The 23,424-nt window shown below is 35.7% G+C and overlaps 3 protein-coding genes across 4 annotated transcripts; 1 reads left to right on the top strand and 2 right to left on the bottom strand.

Moving 5' to 3' along the window:
• Window positions 1-2,237: 2,237 nt before the first annotated feature.
• LOC128864286 (FK506-binding protein 59) lies at window positions 2,238-6,451 on the bottom strand. 2 transcript variants are annotated; one of them, XM_054103882.1, is made up of 10 exons: window positions 6,173-6,450; window positions 5,647-5,789; window positions 5,455-5,575; window positions 4,519-4,657; window positions 4,174-4,282; window positions 3,961-4,108; window positions 3,739-3,833; window positions 3,255-3,365; window positions 3,064-3,201; window positions 2,238-2,433 (listed from the first exon to the last, which is right to left on the bottom strand). In XM_054103882.1, the coding sequence occupies exons 1-10, from the start codon at window positions 6,363-6,365 to the stop codon at window positions 2,317-2,319; spliced, it is 1,314 nt and encodes a 437-aa protein (XP_053959857.1). In that variant the 5' UTR covers window positions 6,366-6,450; the 3' UTR covers window positions 2,238-2,316. The 2 variants fall into 2 exon arrangements, with proteins under 2 accessions (XP_053959857.1, XP_053959858.1); XM_054103883.1 differs by having other exon boundaries at window positions 2,372-2,461; window positions 6,173-6,451.
• A 1,454-nt stretch (window positions 6,452-7,905) lies between these two features.
• On the bottom strand, window positions 7,906-13,768 carry LOC128864975 (ubiquitin carboxyl-terminal hydrolase 14). The gene is made up of 7 exons (XM_054104808.1): window positions 13,658-13,768; window positions 13,420-13,595; window positions 13,258-13,362; window positions 11,724-12,109; window positions 9,723-9,879; window positions 9,597-9,662; window positions 7,906-8,480 (listed from the first exon to the last, which is right to left on the bottom strand). Exons 1-7 carry the CDS (start codon window positions 13,671-13,673, stop codon window positions 7,941-7,943), a joined length of 1,446 nt encoding a protein of 481 aa, XP_053960783.1. The 5' UTR covers window positions 13,674-13,768; the 3' UTR covers window positions 7,906-7,940.
• A 1,692-nt stretch (window positions 13,769-15,460) lies between these two features.
• LOC128864978 (uncharacterized) lies at window positions 15,461-16,299 on the top strand. Its single transcript, XM_054104811.1, has 2 exons — window positions 15,461-15,708; window positions 15,774-16,299. The coding sequence occupies exons 1-2, from the start codon at window positions 15,543-15,545 to the stop codon at window positions 16,268-16,270; spliced, it is 663 nt and encodes a 220-aa protein (XP_053960786.1). The 5' UTR covers window positions 15,461-15,542; the 3' UTR covers window positions 16,271-16,299.
• Window positions 16,300-23,424: the final 7,125 nt, after the last annotated feature.

The raw sequence follows: 23,424 nt of genomic DNA, 5'->3' as shown, positions 1-23,424 counted from the left end.
TGGGAAATTGGGACGTAATTCTCGGATCCGTCCAGCAGGTATGAAGCGAGCCGCGGCGGCTGTGATCGCCTTGGGGAATGCGCGTTCGCCTGCGCGCACATCGGTGGGAGTAGGTAGGGCTGCGAAGATGTCCTCAGTAAATTCCGCGAATCTGGTCCAATCAGCTTTGTTAAAGTTGATGTATGACCGGTGATCCGCGGAAACAAAGTCGGCAGGTCTCTCGATCGAGATGATAATGGGCAAGTGGTCTGATGCAAGCGATAGCATAGGTCGCCAGGTTATGCTATTTATCTGCTAGCAATTGTTATGTCAGGCGAGCTGCTGTAATTGCCCACTACCCTAGTGGGGGCGTCGTCGTTTACAGTGCTGAACGTCGAATCGTCTATCTGCTCTGCCAATAGCTGTTCCCTAGGATCATTTGGCAGGCTTGAATGCCAAAGATCGTGATGCGCGTTAAAGTCACCTACTACCAATCGGTTTTATCCCCTGATGAGCGCACCAGTATCAGGGAGATATCCTGCCGGGCAGCAGGTGACAGGGGGTATGTAAATATTATATATTTCGAGCTCGGCATCGCCTGACCGGACAGCTATACCTTGACGTTCTAAGGTGCTGTCCCTGCGGTCGATGCCTTCATCAATAAGACGATACTGCACTGAATGGTGTACTATGAACGCTAGGCCACCACCGTTGTCTCGCTCGCGGTCCTTTCGGTGCACATTGTAGCCGTCCCTGGTAATCAGGGGGGAGCTAGCGTGCAGTTTTGTCTCCTGGATCGCAGCTATCTTGATTCCAAACCGACTCATGAAGTCGACTATCTCGTCAATCTTGCTCGTGAGTCCGTTGCAGTTTAGTTGCAAAAGCTTGAAACTTCGCGGGAGTGTCGTCGTAATTCGGGGGGGTGAGGGATGCGTGATGTTGTCTGCGTTGGTCCTGCTGTGCGTTCCGTAAAATGGGTAGTGGCCTGATGTTGACTGATGGCCGCGCCACTGGGGGCGGTTGCGGGTGCAGAGCACTGCAGCAGGGGGCAACGTAGTCGCGTGTCCACTCACGGGTGGTGTGCAGGCCGGAGCACCTCCGAAAATGGCACCAGCCACTGCAGGAATTGCATTGGACAGTTGTCAAGTTCCGAGGAACTACGGTCTGACACACGGAGCAGACTGTGCGGGGGACAAGAGCTGCTGGTTTGTCCCCGCACTGGGGTAGGAGCAGGAGGGTTGTGGGTTAGTGAAAGAGTTGTGTTGCTCTTGGGAGCTCCTTACCGTTGAGGTGTTATTTGTGGCGGCAGTGTGATGTGCCGGCACTGAGGGCAGTGTAACCGTAGAGGCGGGGGCCGCCTGTGAGCGGAAGCAACACGTGGCCACATACCTTGTGGACCACTCCCTGTGTGTCTTAAGGCCTGAGCGGGTCTTAAGATGGCACCACCTGTTGCACTGGTTACACCTAACCGAGGTGGAGTTCGGGTGGAGCCGTTTGTGGCAAATGCAGCAGTAGAATACTTCTGGTCCGGGGTTGGGTTCGACGCCAGCCCGGAAGAGAAGTATTTGGAGCAAACTAGCTGCAATGAGTTGCTCCTGTGACGAAAGATTGGGGGTAAAATACGGTACACTAGACAGGGCTAGTATACTGGGGCGGCATCCCTTGGTCGGGAAAACCCCGAGTCATTCCGGTAACGTAGAACCGGCTGCCATGGGAATGTATTGCTTTCGTCTACTCTTCCTCTTCCCAAACAAGTAATTCCCCTTCCTCTTGTTTGCATATTCTCGGTGCCTGACGTCACAGCGAATTAGGAAGCGCAGTCTCTTATTCTAATATTATTGGGTTATACCTCATGCACATGGTATAACTCAGTTGTTTAATGCTGTCAACACCCTATTCTGGTATTAGGCAAGTCTCATTAGACTGTGTTTTGGTAGAGAGATCGACGAGTAAGGAAGAGGTGAACGCAGTCGTACTCATACCCATATTCTTTCAAAAAAATATAATTTTTGGCAGCTCTCTTCCAGTGCTGTCAACGTATGTTTATTTATTCCAGTTGCTTCATCTATTCACACATGGCGATTATAAACTTGTGTGCACCGCGCTATTATCACCAAATCAAGAAGGAAAATTTTTAATTGGCTATCCACTTCAATTATTTGATTATAAAGAAGTCGCAAGAACGCGATTTTTTTTTAAGCGACGACATCATTGAAGTCTGCTGTCACCTACGATTTAGTTGAAGAAAATAAACACGGTTAAAACATTTTATTTTTATTAAGACAAATGTTGTTATTGCATTAAGTATTATTTTATTAAGCTATAATAGTTTAAAATTTATATCATAACAATATTATTATCCCGCTCGAATGCCAAATCCACTTCTCGCTTTGCATCTTCATCTGTCCATTCACCGCATTTGGTTAAAACATCTGGCTCGGTATTTGGTGTTGGCTATGCGATTATATTTATTTAAAAATCACTTAAAATAATTAGTTACTTAGAGTATTGTATGTGTTTAAATTTAAATATTTATTTTTTATAATATTTTTGAAGGCTTTGTTATACCCAAGGACCGGATATTTTAATTTTCGAAATAATTATTTTATGTAATAATCAATGCATGGAATAGGGGAGAACTCTTCGTTATTTGTTCGTGACTACTTAACTACATACAGGACGGATTTTTATATATTTATTTTAATTTTTTACCAATATCACGAAACCCCTTTGCTGACCAGTAATAATGCTCGAACACATTTATTTTCATTTCGAATTTAGATTTTTTCAAAAAAGAAAGCTAAAATCTGGATTATCGGTCATCCCAAATTTAGAAGTGCAAGTCAAACTAACTGGCATTTGCAAATTATAATTGCAAACGTATTTCGTTGCTGTGTAGCCAGCTTTCATGCACTAAATTGTAAAAATTCAATTATAGAGGATGTATTTTACGATTGTATATCGGAATAAGTAAAATGTACATTTCTAAACAAACATATTTATGCAATTTTATGCTGAATATACTTATATTCGGCCCCTGTTTACAACAATAAATAAATACGGCAAATACGAGTGCTACTATACCTGTTTATCAGCGGCAGATAATTTTTTGAACATATTTGCATAAATTTTCCTCTCCTTATCGTTAGCTTCTTTTATTCGTTGTCTGCAAATCTGTATTTGATTAATGGCCGCTTTATTGGTAGGTTCCAACTCGATCACCTTCAAATAGCAAAGAATTAGTCTATGCTTTATAAATAACTTAACTCAAAAACCTTTTCGAAATCATCTAAAGCTTCTTTAAATTCATTTATAGCTAGATTACATTGGCCTCGTCGGAAGAGCGCTTTGATATTAACAGGATTCAATTTGAGGGCTTCATTGCACTATGGAAAAATACAGTATTTCAAAATATGCACTTTTTTAACTAAAGCCGGATTCTTTTGTACACGAGTTGCGAAAGAACATTCCAACTCGATTAATACAGCTATGGCAGTAAACTGTCACAAAATTAAACAAACAGAGAGCAAAACTAAATGACATTTGAATGGAAATTTTCCAAGTTCTTTAATGACCAATCACAATAGTGCCATAATTGCGTTTACCGGCACCCCACCTAGTAATATACCTTAAAAAGTTTGATTACAATGAGTTAACATATAAAAGCGGTGTTGTTGCTTTGTATCTAATTCGGCATCTATCCGAGTGTTATTTTTCAACTCGTGTGCAAAAGAATACGGCTTAAGAAAAACTACTTACTGCTTGCTTTCCTTCGAAGTAATCATTCGATTTCTGGTAACATAAAGCTATATTGCTGTTTGATGCTATCTTAAGTTTCTTAGATTCATCATTATCTGAAAGTGAGTTTTGTAATTTGAAACGACAAGACAAGCGGCGAAAATTATATATAGCGAATTTTGTTTTAAATGTGTGTTAAGACCCGAATATCTTTGACAGTGCAAGAGATAAATGTTAGCTTACCAATTTCTGAAATAATTTCTGTGCACCTTTTATACATTTTTATGGCCAAAGCATAATTCTGTTTTGAAAAGTATTTTGTTCCCTTAGCTTTATACAATTCAGCCTGCTGCAATCTTTCCTCATCAGTTAATTTCCATTCTTCTAAGCCCTGAAACCGAAACGGATATATTTATGAGTACTAAAAGTAAACGAATATTCACAGAGCATGCGTACCTTTTCACAATCAATCAGCTTGACAATATACTCCACCGTGGAATTAGGAGGAATGTTGAAATTATCGTTCCCTTTGCTTCCGAAAGCATATTTCCCTTGGATTTTCAATCTAAAGAAATAATTACATTCAGTTTTCTATTTTTTATGTTTATTATTGCATATAAATACGCCTATGTGTACATTTCTTTGGTTAGTATTAAATTTGCCATTTTAACATCTGATTTAATGGCTCATGTGTAAATTTTTAAACGTGTTATTAATTGGAATGCTAATTTGATAAACTCTGATTATGCAAGTATAAAGGGTTATTTGAAAGGAATATTTGAAAAAGTATTAAATACTTACTTTGAGGTTTCTCCAACCGTCATTTTTTCCAGTGCGATTTCAACTCCTTCTATAACTCCACAGTCACAGCCTTCGCCATAATCAAACTCAACATCGCGATCCTCAAAAATATTTCCATTGTATTTGCCGGTTATATGGGCTATAAAATAAAATAACTTAATTTATCAAGTAATTTAAACTACATATATATACTCTATAAAATGGAAATGCAACAATAAAAGGCCCTAATGCCATTACTTTGCCAATGAAACGCAACTTTCAGTTACTCCGCTAAATATTCTCCTAATCTTTGCATAATCGGTAAAACGAAGGTGGAATTTACGATACTGGAATGACTATGTATTTATATCCGGCCGAAAATAAGTCTGCATTATTCGGGATATTAGAAGTCGCATTTCGAGTATTGAGCGAATTATATTCGAGGTTACTAATGTAAATTTAAACTTGTTTACTAAGTCCATCGAATTACGACCATTAGAACGAATATAATGGAGGAGTTGGCCACAGTTTGGTCTATGTTATTGAAAGAACGAAAGAGATGAAAGAAAAAAATGTTTCCGGATAGAACAGTCAGAAAAGAAAATATGTCTATATTATTTTATAGCAGGCCTTTTAAACTGCCACTCCAACAGTCCTTAATATGAATTTTAAAAGAGATTTCTTCGTTTTAAATTTACAATTTCACGAATACAAATTGAAATCGACACAAAGTTGCAAATCTTTCAATACATTTCCGTTATAAAAAATGTTAAACAAACTGTTTAAATGATTGGAGGTTAGGTTACATCGCATATTTAGAACTGCTCAGTAATCTCGAAATTTTGCAATTATTAACAATAATCTTTATTATTGCCACATTTAACTAACTTAGCACAATGGAAGTAATATGCTTTTTTTTGCTGCACGACCAATTGAAGACTTATAGCTTATACCTACCTTTAACCAGAGCACCCTCACCAGGTGATCGTTTCTTATCACTGACCTCGACAATGTATCTCTCAATGCTACCGTCCTTATTTGGGCTAACATCTTCCCCTTTCCAGCCGAGCATTTCCAACTGTATTGATATTAATATAACGGGTAAATTTAATATAACATTGAGTGCTCAAATAAAAACTGTATGCGTACCTCAAATATTAGTGTCGAATTTGGCGGAATGCTGGGTGGGCTTCCAGCTGCACCATAAGCATAGTCAGGAGCGCATGTTAGTTTGCATTTTTCATTCAATTTCATTGTCGCTACGCCCATATCAAAAGCCTTAATGACATGCCCTGTGAAATAAATAGAAATTATTTTGGTGGCTATCTATCATAGTTTACGGCCCGCCCAAAATTGATCAGAATACCAAACATTATTAGCCAAAATGTATTTTCATCGCGCGTTTTCTGTTCATTTTTTACTATTGAAATAATAAGTACGATTCGATGCTTCACTGAAAGAGTAATTAGTGACACAAAACACCACTTTTAGGGATTTTCTTGTTATTAATAAGTTTTAAACGGTTTAAACAAATTACACTCCATTTTTGGAGTATTAATATTGGAACCAAAACCTGCAGATTGGTAACCACATCAACTATATGTAACCAATTTCGGCACCCGGGCGGTAAACCAGATTATCATATTTAAAAAAAAGGAAACTTCCAGAACTTTACCTTTCCCCAAGTCAAACTCAAACGGTTCACGTTCCACACTCGAATCAAATACAGTCCCATCAACTAATTTTCCGGTATAGTGCAATGAAACCTTGCACCCATTTAATGGGTGCTCTTCCCCGTGCCCTTCTTGTATTATCTCCTTCAATACTCCACTATCCCCAGATAAATCAATTTTCTTATTTTCAGACATTTTAAATGGTTTAGTGAATATCTATAAACTCAAACGTTTCAAGCTGCTCAACCAATGTGATTAAATCATTCTTCTTCTTCTTAAAATGCCATTTACATACAAGGGTGCGAAAAAAATTAACCCATGCGGCAGTTTTTCAAAACAAGTTTCATTCACAATAAATATTATATTATTTATTGCATTTTAACATTTCCCTAATATCGAATATACTAATACCAGATTACCGAGGTGAAAAGCATGATGAAGTAGCAAAGCATCTCGATCTGGTTTGGAGTTATATTCATTCATTGTTTTTCATGAGTATTTATTAAGTAGTACTTAAATATCACGGAGTTTCAGGTTATTTATCACGTTAATGAAAAAGAGGGAAAATATAGTGCAGTCTAACTGTAATATTATCGAGCTCGCTGCTATTGCTGTAAAGTAGATAAGGTTAGGGCAAAGAATAAAATTCGACCCTTGGGATACCGTACAGAGGAAAACAGAGTGAAAAGAACAGTGCAGAGTGGAAAAAGGAAGGGAGCAGACCACAGGTTCTCACGAGAACCCTAATCCTATTATCACACGATGAAACCATCTCAAGGGTCCCCTGTCTAGCTAACTCGCCGCACCCGACTAATATTGAACGTACCAACAACGAATCCAGGGTTGTTGTTGTAGCAGCATAAACATTCCCCATACTTACATACGGTGAATGCTGCTGGAGTGACAGTCCTTGGCCGGATGTAAATCTGGGTCGTTTCGGTAACGTAGAACCGACTGTCGTGGAAACGGTCCTTTTTACCGCTTGTCTGTCTGAGTAAATGTTTACCTCCCTTACAGTAGTTATAGAACTAAACAACTAATCCACTACTTCTTTGATTGCGGTTTGCTCCGCTTGGAAACCACTTCAGTGGTCCGGTAACATGAGCTTCTCGTATAATACTCCTCCACCAATCCTTCCGCCGAACTTTGTACCGTTCGGACCAAGAGAGGGGTGCATTGATCCCATGGACTGGGGATGAATTCAAAGTTTCTAAGAATACCAGAGTGTCCGTAGCTTAAGTCTTACTTGTAGCCCAAAGCCTCAATCTGATTGCGGCACATGCAGCAGCAGTTTGTAGGAGGTTTTTACCGTAACGCGCAAAAGTTTTTATTCAGATATTTAATTTTTTTCCTGCCATCAATCTCACCTATTATTAAACAGACCTTGCAGCCGATAGACAAAAGTTGGGGGCGAAAAACAAATCCCAACAAGTTCTAGAACACAATATCCTGAAATAAAACAAAAGCATGTTAAGAACTATAATCAACTGCGGTTGCATATCATTCCATTCAAATCATGATTTTAACACTGGCGTCACAAATTTGAGCTAGGGTGTTAAATTTAGCAGGCTTAAACTTATTTTAAAAATTCACCACAATGTCCAATTGGCATATAGTAGGATGACAAAACACAATTTTTTTATACTTATAGGTTATACTACCAGCGTTGTCCGTCTGTGTTCTTGCATCTGACAAATGCTTAATTTTCACATTAAATCAATAATAGATTCGAAAGTCTTGTGTTGAAATTTTTATTGTATTTACTTAATTTCATTGTTTCTTTAATAATTTTGGTCCATACAGAAGTACATATGCGCAATGCCAATCTCCACCTCCTGAGAGACGCAGTATATCCTCTGTGGTTACGGACGTAACCACATCGTCATCAAATTTAAACCAGATATCACCAGAATGTTTTACCCATGCAACATAATGGCCCGAAGAACTTGATCGTCCTTTATGCGTTAGTACAGCTTGAAGAGTATAGTATCCTGAATTATTGCTCCCTGGATCATCTTCAAACCAATAGTTCTCAGTTTCTACATTTTTATCACTTTCCATTGCAGTACTTTTACTTTCTTCAGAAATTGGTTTGTTATCCCCTTCTAAATGTTTATCTTCAGCTTCTTTAAATTTGGCTCTCATTGGACACAGCTTATTTTGCAGTTCAGCGGTACATAACTCAAATGCATCGAACTCGATTGGAAATTTTATGTCTTTCAAAACTTTGGCATTGATACCTTCCTTACCCTTGTATTGAAAACGTACAAATTGTATTGTTAAATATGCTGGGAGGCGACTTATCAGCGACTGAAAAAATTATAATTTGATAAAATTATCTTAAAAAAGATTTCATATAAAGAGTACAGTAACAGAAATTAATATTGATATTAAAATTTTAAAGTTCACTGGTCCTGACCCTAAATATGAAACACTGTGAAAAAATACCTAATGATTAATTCAGCGTTTGAGACTTGACATTAACTGAATAAAATTCAAAATGTATTTATTTGAACGAAATTTGTTAAATGCAGCAATAAATACATTATTATTTGATAGTACTAGGCAATATAGAAATGAAATCTTACATGTCGATTTTTTTTAGAACCTGTCCGACACAAAAAACTCCTTTTATACCTGATTTTTTCAATTCCTAGACGACTAAATCAGACAAATTTTCTAATAAATCGACCAAACTCTTTTCATGGTCAATGTTCAGAAATCTGTGGCGCTATGTTTACTACAAACTAACTGTAATTGAAAGCATCCTTGTAAAGTAAGTTGTACGAACCGAGCCTATTAATTATTCTTAACTTTGAAATGGCCCGGCAAGTTGCAAGAAAAGCGTTTTAATTGGGTATTATTTTCCTAAAATTCAGATAAAATATTGAGATGTGAGAACTAACAAATAAACGATAATAAATTTAAAATAATAATAAAATAAATATAATACACTAAATATAAAACAACATAACAACAATATAAATCAAATATATTGATTGATTTTGACTAATTATTTATTTATTTTGTAATTTCATTTTTGTTTTACAAATATAGTTCATACTACATCATACACCATATAAGGCAAAGTTTCGAACTTTGTATAAAATGGAGAAAATGCACAAGACCCCGTCCAAAAACAAATCTCAAAAATCAGTGTCATTTTTGACTTACTTGAAATTTGTACTTTACATGACATTTTTTCGGAAATTCTGAGTAAAATGTTTGAAATTTAGATGAAAATTTGCAGAATTCCTTCAAATATTTCACAAAGTTTGAAACTTTGCTTTAACATATATGGTTTTTATTGTGGTATGCTTTTATAAAAGATTGATTGAAATTAAAAAGTAAATAAATAAAATGTAAAAACTTGTTGACTGTACGAGTATATAATAAAATAATTATATGAATAATCTATCCACTTACAGTTCGTATATAGTTGGCATCGCGGCCCAAGGTTTCTGATCGTTTTATCAATTGTTCCTTCATTTTCTAAAGATCAAAACTTTACGTTAATAAAAATGTGAGATCGAATATGTTTATAAATTATACCGATTTTAAACCACTATGCATATATTTCACTTCCGTAGAAATAAAGCAGCTAAGTTGAAGGAATTGCTCTTTTGCTATGGTCGGCTCCTCATCTTCAGCTTCAGTACAACTCATTTTTACTTCAAAGGAGCCTCCAAAGTATTGCTCTATAAAGGAACTGAAAAAATATGTAGCTTAAAATATGTGTTCTTGATTATTTTCAATGCGAACATGTATGTATATAAACAAGTTGGTTAGAAAATACTGCAAGCGACACCTATTAACCAGAAGAAGAATCAAAATTGATACGCCATTTTAGTATTTCATCTTTCATTTGAAAATTCAACAGTTTTATTTATTTTATTTCATTCTTTGTTCACAAACCATTGAAAGTTGAAGTTTACCACGTTGTTATTATATGTTTTTGCAATGGAAAGAACCAAATAACGTTCAGTAATAAAATGGTGAAACCTTCAAAGGAATCAGCTGAATTCGATTCATCGATTGATTTATCCATATGAGGCTATTTTAAGAGTTATTAACCGAATCGCTGTTGTTCGCGCTTTGATCACATCTCACTGGCGCGTTGAACTGACACTCGATATTGTATGTGTTAAGTATTATATATATATATATATATATATATATAATTGGCACGTACACCCTTTCTGGGTGTTTGGCCAAGCTCCTCCTTCTATTTGTGGTGTGCGTCTTGATATTGTTCTACAAATGGAGGGACCTACAGTTTCAAGCCGACTCCGAAGGCAGATATTTTTATGAGGAGCTTTTTCATAGCAGAAATACACTCGGAGGTTTGCCATTGCCTGCCGAGGGGCGACAGCTATTAGAAAAATGTTTTTCTTAATTTTGTGTATTACCGAGATTCGAAGCTACGTTCTCTCTGTGAAGTCCGAATGGTAGTCACGCACCAACCCATTCAGGTACGGCGGCCGCCTGTGTTAAGTATTACAGTTTGAAAATATTGACTGCCAAACGCTGAACTCTCACCTTAGTAAAGACATGTTCAACTCGATATTTGCAAAAATTTCCTATCGAAAGTTTGAGGTCTCTTTCCGAGTTGCTCCATATATTTCCGTGTATTTTCTCTCATTTGCCCTAAACTAACTAGACCGCAATGCGATACCAGTCAAATGCAATTCTTGTCTTGACTAGTGCTACTTCCGTCCATGCGATGGGGTTGCCGCCCCAGTAAATTAACACTGCTTAGTGCGCTGAACTTCACCTCTCGCCTATTGTCACAGGAGGAACTCTATGCAGGTTACTTCAAACACTTCTCTTCAGGGCTAGCATTGAGCGTAACTTTGGAAATGAAGGTCTCCACACGACTTGGTCTATTTCAAGACTTGTTCAGGTCTTAGAAACACTTGAAAACGTGGACCACACTGTGGTTTCATGCTGCCCTCGGCTTCAGCCTTTTAAAGTTAACGGCAAATGTGTATGCTGTTACAACAACAACCATTCCCTGCTTCGCGAGATCGGCGTAAGACAGTCAAAACTATGTCCTATCGTCTACGCAAACTAATTCATCTAACACCCCTTTCCTGTGCCTACCATTACTTATATAACTTCGATGGCAACATTTAGCGGGACATTAGGTATCAGTAAGGCTGTTTACATCAAATGGTTAATATAGGTCTGAATTGTGTAGGGTCGTGTATTCAATGTTTTAATGTGACGATCCTGAATAGAATGCTGTTCTCAAACGCAAACTCAGCTGCAAATGGTGAAAAAATATTATTCGAGCAATTTCTCTTGAGTACTTTAGAAATCAATCTTCACTTTAAGGTTTTTTGAAAGAGGAACAATAAATTTAGTTGTTTATTCATCAAAAAAATGTTGCAATTTCACAGAAATTTGTATGATGCAATTCTGTGTTTAACTGATTTAAAAATCCTTAAATATGCTAAGATACTGTGATTGAAAATATACAAAATTTTCAGATAGTTTGAGAATACTATTATCTTAAGGTTGATATATGCTTTAAAAAGTTTTATTTCTTACTTGTATTTCTTGATGTTGCTACCTTCAATGGCTTTATCATTCGAAGCTGGTATTTTTTGCTGCAACATTTTAAGTAATTCAGACCAACATTCATTTGCATCTTGTTGGCGGTAAGTTCCATTCTCACCGACTTGCGAAAACTGTGGTGATGCGCGATGTAGCGTTTGTAGCAAAATTATTGGCGTCACTGTACTACCTCGTTCCATTTGTTTGAACAAAAATTTCATTGCCGACGCCATTGCAGTAGACATTGAGCCAGCATCTTCGCTGTCCACCCGGTATTTATCAAGAGCCTCTCGCAGCTCAGGCACTACATGCAAACATTGCACAGTTGCATTCATATAGCAAGTATTTCCTAAATTCGTCAGGCCTGCAGGCAATTCCATCTATTTTAATCGAAATTTAGACAAAAGCAAACAAATAATCCAAGGAAATTGTTAAAAATACATAAGTAATTTTGCTAAACTTAAAAATTATTGTTATTTTTCAGATATGCTTAATAATGCGTAAACAAGATTAGAATTCATGGCTCACAAAAGTATTTTCTTTTGACTAGTAGGTAAGTGAAATGGTTGAAATACTAGTCTGGTACTCCACAAGTTGCACTAAAGCGCAGTTTTGATACCAGCTTTTGACTAGTAGTTGTGTATGACGACGGCAAGCATTTTTTCTAATTATTCTAGCAAAACAACCTTAAGGTTACCTTTCGATAAAATCTACTGATTTCGCACTTTACCCTCTATAAGCCCATAGATTCTCTATAGGCGTTATGCACACGGTTTTTCAAAACACAAAGCTTTTTGTTTTATAAGCATTGACATTGAAAATCGCTTTTTCTGAAGTAGTTTAATATAACCGGCTTATTCCACGCTACGCGACTGAGGATGTTGTTACCCCCGAATACTCTGCACATAGCCTCATCGGATACTTAGGTTGTGTAACTTTGACCGACTACCACGCGTTATATTTTCTAAAAAACTGATATCTTTGAGCCATTTCATTAGGTTTTTTTTTGTCGTTTGGCGATATCGACTAAATATATGGATTTCGTAAATTATCCTTCGTTGTGAAGATATAAAACACTTTTTTTCAGCTGTAGTTGATTCTTTTCCATTTCACGTTTTCGATGTGAAAAAAAGCACAATCAAAAATGAAATGAATTCATATGTGATATTAATGATAATACCCACTGTTCAGCTCAAAATAAATAAATCAACTAAGCTTTTTCAAAAACAATAAGAAAGATACTTCTGTGAGCACAGGATCTCATTGCCACGTATGTTTTTTGTTATAATCTTTCAACAGTATAATATTCGTGTTTGTGTTTTCTGGCTCTTTGTTACAACTTGGAACTTATATATACATATATATATATAATTTTGTTTTTACTAACACGGTTCTTCTTAAGGAAATGCGGAACAATTAGGAAAATTATTTAAAAAATAAATACCTCTCCTCAATACAAAAGAAATTTTAAATTTTTACACACAAAGGACTATGCAATATACTTCTGTGAGCCACTGTAAATACTCACCGCGGTGGCCATTTCTGCATCATTCATGTCCTCAATAAATTTTACGGGAGTTACTGGTACTTCGGGAACCTGTTCTTTTGAGCCTAAGAGCAACACAGTTGCACCCTGTAAATGGAAAAGATACTTATGATCATTATGAAATTTTATAGTGAACCTACTCACATCTTTTAATTGCAGGTTCCACTCATTATCTTTTAAAATGCCGCCTTTACACATTACTTTTTGGCGTTCAGGTTGCACCCCCGTGAGGGCGAACAATTGGGCTTTAAACAACAGAGGTTCCTCATCAGTATTCACTTCAATGTCGGGAAAAAGCTCACGTCCCCATTTGACTTTAACTACAAATTGCGAAACAAATAAATGTTACCATTGATGTTTTTCGCTAACGAATCTGGGTTACCTTTATAAGCGGGCATTTTAAATTATTTCTTTCAATAATAAACTGCTCAGCAATTTACGAACTTCTATACTATCTGAATAGCAAAACCTAAAAGTCATTTGGCCTACATATGCGTTTAATCAAAAACGTTTTTAGAACGAAAAGAACAGGGTAGTAGCAACAGAAAAAGCAGGGTGATAACATTTATACTGAGTAAACTTTTCACTTTTGTATCTATTACAACATAACTATAAAGCGTCATTAAATAAATTCTGTTTAAAAATACTTCCTTCATTTATGTATTTTTTAAAATTATAAAAGCAAAAATAGGGGCATATCAATAATAATATATGGGAAATATAAGTGGATGATCTACTTTTTCGCGCTTAACTTAAAATCCGTAAATAAAAAACGCGATTTCGGAAATGTTGGTCCCAAAATCTGGGATTATAAAATAATCCCAAATAATAACGATACTTATTGACATACAACCCTGTGTTTTCTGTGTTTTCGATTATTATTATTACGAATGTAAGGAGAAACATCAAAATAAAAACTAAATGAAATGAATGCCGGCAAAGCAAACAGGTCTGTAAACATAATTCTAATAAAATGTTTGTTAAATATTATTAATTAGGGATTCATGTTAGAGAAAAAAGCGTGTGCCCATAAACGTTTTGTCCTCTTATTACTTCCTATAAAATGTAATATCGAATTTCGAATGCGTATTACTACCATAATTTTTTGCAACCTCGGTAAACGTCGCATTCGGATTTCCTCCAACTCTTTATTAGTAGCAGGCAATTGCGCAATTAAACAGTTTTGTACATTAGCAATACATTCACATTTCTTTACTAATGTACTCACAATTCTACTTATCTCCACCACTGTCTATGATTTTTCGTAAGCAGTATATTCGGAAAATGGTTGAATGCAACTGGCCAATTTGGCGACGTTTCATTGTAATTCGAGAAAGAATCGAAATCAGAGCAAGTAATTTGTACGAAACGGCACTAATGGCGGTTGATTAAAAGTGAATTGTTTCAATAAATGTTTGGACGCTTTAGCTACGCCAACAGTTTTTGTCCTTTTTGGTAGCTAATACGTGTTTTTTTAATTAATATCAGCGCATTTTCTTGTGTATCTTGGGTTTACGCAATACCGCACCAATTAAAAATATTGTTACGTTCTTTTCCAAAATAAAACGCTTCTCCATAACTCCGCTGAGTTCGATCACTGGATTGCTAAATAAAAGCTACAAACTAAAAGCAACACAACTTGCTTGCTTTATTTAGTTTCAATTCTTAATCAATTTGCTTTACGTTTACACGTTTGCACGCTCAACTTAAGATTCATGGTTTTATGCGCATGCACATTTGGTTATATACATATCTCAATATCTAATATCTCGTCTTTTCTCGCGGCTTCTATTTCTTTGCGGATTATAAAGAAGTACCAAATGACCTTCACTAAATCTTTCAGAGTTCATAGCATCATCAAATCGATCCTTCACCTTCACCAAAACAATATTAAAAGTTGGATAACTCTCATCTCTCCGCATGCATTAACAATCATCATATATAAATAAACGAAATTTTTCCAAAAAATTTGACCTAGAGATAAATTTAAATTTAAGAACTACAGTTATTATTGTGCATAATAAATTTTACTAATTTTATTATGCACAACTTAGCAAGTTTGCATCAAAAGAAAGCGAAAACAATGCTTGTAGACAGGACTCAACTGAGAGAATGGGCTTAACTAGTCAATACGTTTCGATAACACAAGTACTCGGTATCACACAAAAAGTATCGAGTAAAGTCTTGTATTTTCTTTTATTGGCTCATCCCTGAATGAAAATCTAACTTATTTATTACTTAAGTTTTAAAGAGATTTGGCAGAAGATATGGAGTTTCAAGAGTCACCTGAAGTAAATGAATTGAACGAAAAAGTCAAACTTAGACGAGAGGCACGAATAAGAAAAATTCTTGACAATGCCAAGACCCGATTGGAGAAACTAAATATGCGGCAAAGCGGTGACGGTGATACTGATTTACCTAATGAACGTTCCGGTAAACATAGTTCTTGATTCATTCATTGATCGATTCAACTATTCAAAGTTCTCTTACATTTTAAGGTGCTCACACTCAAGAAGCTTGCGAATTTTCGGACCCAGAGGTTGAACCGGATATTCCAGAACATTTACAAATGCCATTTCAATTTCAACAATTTGAAGACACATTTAAAGGATTCGAAACTACGATTAACCATGAAGATACTTGTGAGAAAGAAAACTCGTTTTTAAAATATAAGCTGCATGTTGTGTTAGCAGTTACCGTCGCTTATATTGTATCCTTAATTCTAAATGGAAGTGAAGGAAAAACATTTTTTGTGATTATACCAGTGGCACTGGTGATTATATCGGATCTCACAATTTTCAATCAACAAAAACAACAAAGTCCCATGATCAATATGTTGGTTATTTTTGGTATTAGATCTCAAGAAATTTCACATGCTTTCAATGTTGTGTCAAAAATGCAAAATATTTTGACGGACTTATCAATTTTCATTTTTTATTTTTGCCTAGCTACATGTTGTGGCAATCAATTTGTCCACCTAGCCGATGTTATATAAATTTAAAACATAATGTTAAAATTTGAAAATGATTTCGTCCATTATTTTGAAGTTTGCGGGACTAATTATTCGTATGGAGAAATGCAGCTTGTTTATTTCGGAAATTATAGGCTAAAAAAATTCGTACGGTTTAAACCAAGGCATTGAATCAATCGCCTTACGTACAATTTGACTCATCCAAATGTTGCGTTCGACATCTTACACACGGCGGTCGGACGTGACCGGAGCAATCTGGGCACGGACAGTTACTTCAGCAACATTCCCCAAATATGTATGGATATAATACTTTTATAAAAACGATATGCAAGGAATCCATTACCCATCGATATGATAGAAGAAACAGTTTTTCTAATAAGAGCCGATTCTTTGTAGGTCGCAGCAAGGAGAAATACACTGCCACACATTACAATTTTTTATAATATAAATTTAGAAATTCTTTGTATAAAGATTTTTATTAGATCTGTAACACATAAAAACATATAGCAACGAACTCCAGAATGAGTGAACACAGAAGGTTTCGGTTCAGAGAGGAAATTAGTACTATTCAGAATACCAACCTGACAGGTGAGAAACCAGTGCGATAGTACTGTAAACATGTAGAAATGCGGCATACAACGCTGCATAGTTATCATTGGGTTTCTTCCCGGAGCTGGATGGCTCCTCTAGTGAAGACACTCTCGACTAGATCCAAGCCAAGAACTAGAGAGTTCTCAATAGAGGCCGCAGGAGGTAAGTATTGGAAATAGCCATCGCCGTCGGCCCACTGCACACTGACATAATTCGGCAGCGAGGCTACTGCCCCCTACGATGGGTTTAGTAAAGAGAGTCTCAGACCAAAAGCCAATCCTTCCAGATCGGGAAAGCCACTAGTAGTGATAAGAGGATGACGAAAAAAAAATCCTTGGTGATCCAAGGCGGTGAAGGTAGCGCGTAGGCAACTACCTGAAGACACCATACCGCCTCTCCGAGAAGAAGAGCCCGGGCGGAAGAAAAAGCCGTCTTGCTGATATGCAGTAAAGGAAGGAAGGTGGCTGCTCGTGGCCACACAACCGCAAGTAATGCCTTCTCACGTAGTAACCACTAACAATGCGAGACATCTCAAATGTTTCTCGGGGAACCTTAACCATGCCAACTTAACCTGATGTTCTGTGCAGAAAGTTCACGAGAGAAGACTTGGAACTATCCTTCATCAGAGAGTCATGGAACACAACTAATGGTAAGTTAATTTATGCAAATAGTCCTCGCCCAAGAATGGCGATGCGTTTAAGCATAAAGTTAATTAAATAATTAACAGTTTATCACTTCAGGAAAGAGCAATTTGCTCTTCTGCGCTGCGACACCAACGTTCTTCATGTTGTAAGGGGTGGCCGAAACAACAACAGTAGGGGTGTTTATTTATAGTTGTGATTTCCCTGTCCCTAACCTAACTTTAAAAAATCCCAGGAAAACCAACTGGAAGCTGAGATGCCACACTGTTCAATAAAGCAAAAGCTATTCGTGATTGGAGCTCATAAAAACTGAAATACATTTCCAGGGCTGCTCAGCAGATTACAATCGACTCACAAGCCTTGCAACTAAGCTTACCATGACAGCACGGCTAAATATATATTAGCTCCAGTTCTGTCTAAGCTCTATAGAGCATATCTGCTGTTGGGTTATATATCCAGCAGGTAGACAGAGGTTAAGGTAGTATTTTTACCAAAGGCAGGGAAATCAGATGAAATGCCGTCATCCTCCCGACCAATTAGCCTCAGCTCTCTCTTCCTTAAGGGTATATAAAAAATCCTGAATCAACACAGAGATTTAAATCTGAAGGACCGACCTCTGTGCATGAAACAATAAATCGGGAAAACCCATGGGCACTGCAACACATAGCCGAAAAGACTATAGAGTCTTAAAAATAAGCCTTATGTGCTTTCATCGATATCTCCTCGACTTTTGATACTTCGTCTTACCAAGCAGTGCAACAAGCCCTGCTAAGCAGAGAATTAAATCCAATGATTAGTCGCGTGGACAATACCCATCGTGTTCAAGATAAGAAAAATTTGTATGGAATAGTGATCATCAGAGGATGTCCTCAAGGGAGTGTACTCACTCCACTTCTGTGAACCATGCTAAATTACCAAGAGTTTGATACGCAAGGTTATGGGGATGATTTGGTGTTGTGCATCTCGGGGAAGCATGAAGGCACTGTATCGAACCCCATGCAACGAGCCCTGCGCATCGCCCAAAAGTGGTGACAAAGGACTTTCAATAAATTTATAGTATAAGGAACAGTTTTCCTAAGGAAATACCATATCTTGGTGTGGTGGTTGATAGAACCTCACGACAGAAATGTTCACTTAGATGCTGTTACCAAGAAGGTGACAAGGGCCTTTTTCGCCTGCACACGTCTTTTTGGTAAAATATATGGTATATCCCCCAGAATGACTTAGTAGTCACTTACTACTGTGCAAAACTAATAATCACCTACACATGCCCCACAAAGGCTGCGTTCACCCTACAATAACTTTTTTGGTGAATGAAACACACAACCTGATTTTATAATTTTTATAAATTTGTACATATTTATATGTTTATTATATGTTTAAGTTTCAAAAACAAAAATAAATTTCAAGATTCCTCACATAAGTTTTTAGATAAAGGTGAATAATGGCTGTAACAAGTAAATAAAGCGACCATAAAGTCTGAGTTCAGTCTTAAAGTCTAATACAAAAACATGATATGCTATATGCAAAAATTAAATCTAATATTTAGTTGGATATCCACGTTGCTTCAGGACTTCACTCAGCCTATTTGGCATTGAACTTACTAGTTTTTCTGTTTCTTCTGTTGTTATCTTCCTCGATTCTGCCTGCATGACACTCCGCAAAACCTCTTTACTAGTAATCACTTGCTGATGAATTCTTTTTTCCAATAGATCCCACAGATGCTCTGTGGGGTTAAGATCTGGGGACTGTGGCGGTGTTTTAAGCTGTTTTGGGGCGTTGTACAAGAGCCAAAGCTTAAGGATCTCTTTGTGTGCTTCGGGTTGTTATCTTGTTGAAACCAAAATGTTCTTGATAAGCCGAGATTTTCTGCGCTTTGCTTTAAATTCCGCTTTAGTATGTTCAAGTATCCCCATTTATCCATCGTCGAATCAATAAATTCTAACTGACCCACCCCATTTGCTACCATGCAGCCCCAAACCATAACCCCGCCACCTCCGTGCTTAACCGTTCCAACAGGATTTTGCTTTTCAAGAGCAGTTCCAGGTTTTCGCCAAACAATTTGACGGCCTTTTATTCCGAATATACAAAATTTACTTTCGTCTGAAAATATTACTTTTTTCCAGAACTCGGGAGGCTTATTTATGTACTCATTAGCAAACTGAATGCATTTACGTCTGTTCACAGGAGAAATGAAAGGCTTTCTTCGGGCGACTCTACCATGGTATCCAGCTTGACGTAAAACTTTTCTGGCAGTTTCAGCCGAAAATTTGTTACAACTCGCTGAATAGAGGAATACGTTCTCCCAATAGATTTTCCAATATTTCGGAAACTTTTCCCGTCTTTCCACATTTTTATAATTATTTGCCTCTCAGAAACCCTTATTTCTTTTCCCTTTCCTTCCATGCTCTTTAATTATCTCCAGTTATAAATAAAATGTTCAACTAAGCTTTGTTAACATTCAGTCGAAGTAATGCGCAATCAAAAATTAATATAAACAAGGAAAAATATCTTAAAATTAACGGTATCATTAAAATAAACAGGCTGAACGCAGACTTTTTGGTGCCACATTTACATGCTGCTGAAATTATTTTCCCCTTATCTGAAAAGTGTAGTGAGGAATCTTGTTTTTTTCCCCTCTTAAAAGCTGGGAATGCAGTGAATAAACAAATTATAAAGATTTCAATTTAATCATAATATTATATTTTGTTTTTAATAAATTTAAGAAGGCTATTCCTGTGAACGCAGACTTTGTGGGGCATGTGTATGTACGCTACCTTAGCATGATAGCTTAAAACTAAGCAAAGAACTGCAAGAATTAAAATAAGTAAATTGAAGTAAGAAGGAAGCCACCTTAGAATTACTAAGATTTAACAATATTTCTGCCCATGACGATGATAGATTACTTGTGGCCAACCGAAGCAAAATTGTGAGAGTAACTGTCATCAAGGACTTGGCAACATAATTCTTCCCGTTCATTTCATATATATCCACACACTCGTCCAAACAGCAACGAAATAACTTGGATGGTGGTTTGTTGATTTTTTGTCGTATAAAACCAACACAATCTCAGTTTTTTCGTAAAGATACCCCCGTCATGTAAGCAAATCAGCTGGTTTTTTTTAAATCGCTTAGAGCCGGTTGTTGTTCGCTGAGAGCCGGTTGAATTTTGTACATCGTGACCATGATTCAATAAAAAATAATAAATAAATAATTAATAATTGAATCATGATCGTGACATCATCCTTGCCCTGAAGTGTAAGTTGAAAGGCCGCCTGCAGTGTTGCCTACTTTTAAGCTTCAAAAATCAACAAAACTCATTAACCCACTTAATTTTTTTAAATCAAATAATATTTTCTTCATAACAGTTTGGAATTTAGCGATAACGCAAATTTCATTCGTACATAACGATTCTGTAACATTTAAAATGTGGAAATTATATCGCAAATTATTTCAAAGTTTATTTTCCCATTATTTTCAACCTGTCGACATAAAATTTACTTGAAGTCATATTTTAAATTGTGATTAGATTAATATCGATATGACAGTATACATACTTTGCTTCCTGTAATATAGTATTTTTAGTTTAAAAAGTATTTGTACATGTATTTTCAGAAGTACATATATAAATGTAAAATTAAAACTTATAAATTATACAGTTATATATATATTATAGTTAATTTGGTTATCTTTTAATTTATGTTTTCTTTCTGACTATGTTTGCTGTACAACTTTTCTACTAGCTCTGCAATCCAGAAAACTTTTCTCTTAGTTTCAGGTCCTTTGTAAGAAAATAGAGATTTTAGACTTGACTTTTTAGCTGGGAACTGGAATGCGATAGAAAATTTGTATTCACGTATTCTTTTCATACCAATAACAAGAATTAGTAATCGAATTGTGTGACCTCAGATAAAATCAAAGTTGAAAATTTGTTGATTAGGGCAAAATTATTTACTCCCCTTATTGTTCCCTTTCAATCTTTTATTTTAATTTTGTTTGCGAAACAGCTATTTGACAGTAAAACGTTTTCAACAGTATATTTGAATGCACCACATTTACCTACTTATTTAGATAAGATAAGACAAGATGATCATTAATGTATCCCATTTTAATTTACAAATAAAAATACATATATAGCTTGAATTTTTGAAGTTTTCCACAAAGTACGCCCCATAATGTTTTCCTCACATCTCAGTTGTTGTTTACACGTTATTTTACTGTAAGAATTAACCAGTAACTAAATATCTGAGAGGCATTCGTTTCCACAGGCAAAACTATTCCAAAAGTACAAAGAACAATCTTTGCAAGTTTTCAGAGTGTGCAACACAAAAGGATATGAGTTGATAATGATATGAGATATGATTATGATTTTCTTACTGGCAAATTGTTACTAATAAAAATTTATCTAGTAAAAACTTGCAACTTCCCATCAAATGAAATTCTACTTTGGCTCTCAATTTACCCTGCCTTTCAAGTTTTTTGTGTACGAAAACACTAAAACGTGATAGTTTGTAACAATTGTTACAAATTATAGCATACGCGAACACAACTAGTGGAACAAGGCTACAAAGGCTAGTTTAAGGCGTATCTATCTATAGAAGGTGGTTGTGATTAGAGTAATTGATTGCTTGTTCTTCAACTTGTCTTTAAATTTAAAATGGCAGTAAAACGGAATGACGAAAAGTTTAATTTTATTTTATCAATTTGTCATTCATTCCATTCTTCCATTCCTTTCTCTTGACAGTTTTAATTTAAAAAATGTTGTTGTTGCTTAAATGCTATCACATTGAATATATCGTCTTTGTCCATTTCTTCGGTGGTAGTTGTGGTGGATTTTTAAACTGAGTGTAAGTCACAAAGTTGGACATTTAAACTTAGTTTAATTGAAAGGAAGAGTTAAACTTGCGCTGAATAGCTGACCCCAAATCTATTTAAGGGGCTTGGGGTAGTCAGAGGCTAGAAAAAAATAATGATTTTCCATATTTTTTTTTTGCTAGTCAATTGCTTTATTTTACAAAATAAAAACATAGCATTAATACATCACGTTTCGAATTGACTTTAGTAAAATTTCAAAAAAAAAATTAGTAATTGTAAAAGTTACAGCTGTTTGTGTGGAGCACGTTTCTCCAGAAGTTGATGATTCACAAGTGGTGATCATCACAAGTCCTTGGAGATTCATCTAAAATCAATCGGACAAGAGAAATTAGTTTTATTGATAGATAATCTTGTGCCTAATCGAAGCTTTTGTTTTCAAATTAACAATTTGGCGGCCTCAGGAAATAGTTTCAGATTTTTGGGAAAAAACCGACAATTAATTGTTAAAAAAAAAATCAAAATCTTTGAAAAAAAATTCTTTCGATCAAGCACGAGTTGTTTGTGTTTTTCAAAAGCAGTATAAATTTTATTGAAATCTACCAATCGGTTTTTAAGTTACAGTGATCACCAGTTCAAAAAACATAATTTTGAGAAAAACGCATTTAAAGTTTTGCCCGTTTCCGAGCCCGGGCCCGAGCGCCCTTTGCTAATTGTTGAACAACTTGAAAAGTATTTGTCGGATTGACTTCAAATTTTCACACAATATTTTTTAGATATTATACTTTAAGATTTTTTCATTTTTTTTTAATTCTGACTACCCTTAACCCCTTAAAGTTTAAAAGGTTTCACGGTTGAGGTATCATAATAAATTTTTGATGTATGCATTATTTGAAAAAATATATTTTCTAAAGAAACAAAAAAAACGATTTTATATAAATATGTCTAATTTTTTAGACATATAATATTTTTACATTAATAATTAAAGATAACATTTCAACATTTAAATTAAAACAAGATAAAAAAGATCCCATGGTTTTATAAAACTTAATTTTTTTGTACATGTTTACGTAGATATACTTCAAACTTTATTGATTCGACTTTTTTTTATTCTATTATTTAATTGGACAATTT

Source organism: Anastrepha ludens, chromosome 5 (assembly GCF_028408465.1).
Source record: "Anastrepha ludens isolate Willacy chromosome 5, idAnaLude1.1, whole genome shotgun sequence".
Taxonomy (NCBI): domain Eukaryota; kingdom Metazoa; phylum Arthropoda; class Insecta; order Diptera; family Tephritidae; genus Anastrepha; species Anastrepha ludens.
The sequence above is the reverse complement of the archived record's forward strand: the minus strand, read 5'-3'. Positions and strand labels throughout refer to the sequence as shown.

Bases quoted from the DNA above. Each gene is read 5' to 3' on its own strand.
- LOC128864286 (XM_054103882.1), bottom strand. From the start codon at position 6,365: ATGTCTGAAAATAAGAAAATTGATTTATCTGGGGATAGTGGAGTATTG. The intron at 3,834-3,960 runs GTAAGCTAACAT...ACTCACTTTCAG, and splicing joins AGAAATTATTTCAGAAATTG to ATAATGATGAATCTAAGAAA. The intron at 3,202-3,254 runs GTTTTTGAGTTA...TGCTATTTGAAG, and splicing joins CTTTAGATGATTTCGAAAAG to GTGATCGAGTTGGAACCTAC.
- LOC128864975 (XM_054104808.1), bottom strand. The intron at 9,880-11,723 runs GTAAGAAATAAA...ATATTTTTTCAG, and splicing joins AGCAACATCAAGAAATACAA to TTCCTTTATAGAGCAATACT. The intron at 8,481-9,596 runs GTAAGTGGATAG...TAATTTTTTCAG, and splicing joins ATGCCAACTATATACGAACT to TCGCTGATAAGTCGCCTCCC.
- LOC128864978 (XM_054104811.1), top strand. From the start codon at position 15,543: ATGGAGTTTCAAGAGTCACCTGAAGTAAATGAATTGAACGAAAAAGTC. The intron at 15,709-15,773 runs GTAAACATAGTT...TTACATTTTAAG, and splicing joins TTTACCTAATGAACGTTCCG to GTGCTCACACTCAAGAAGCT.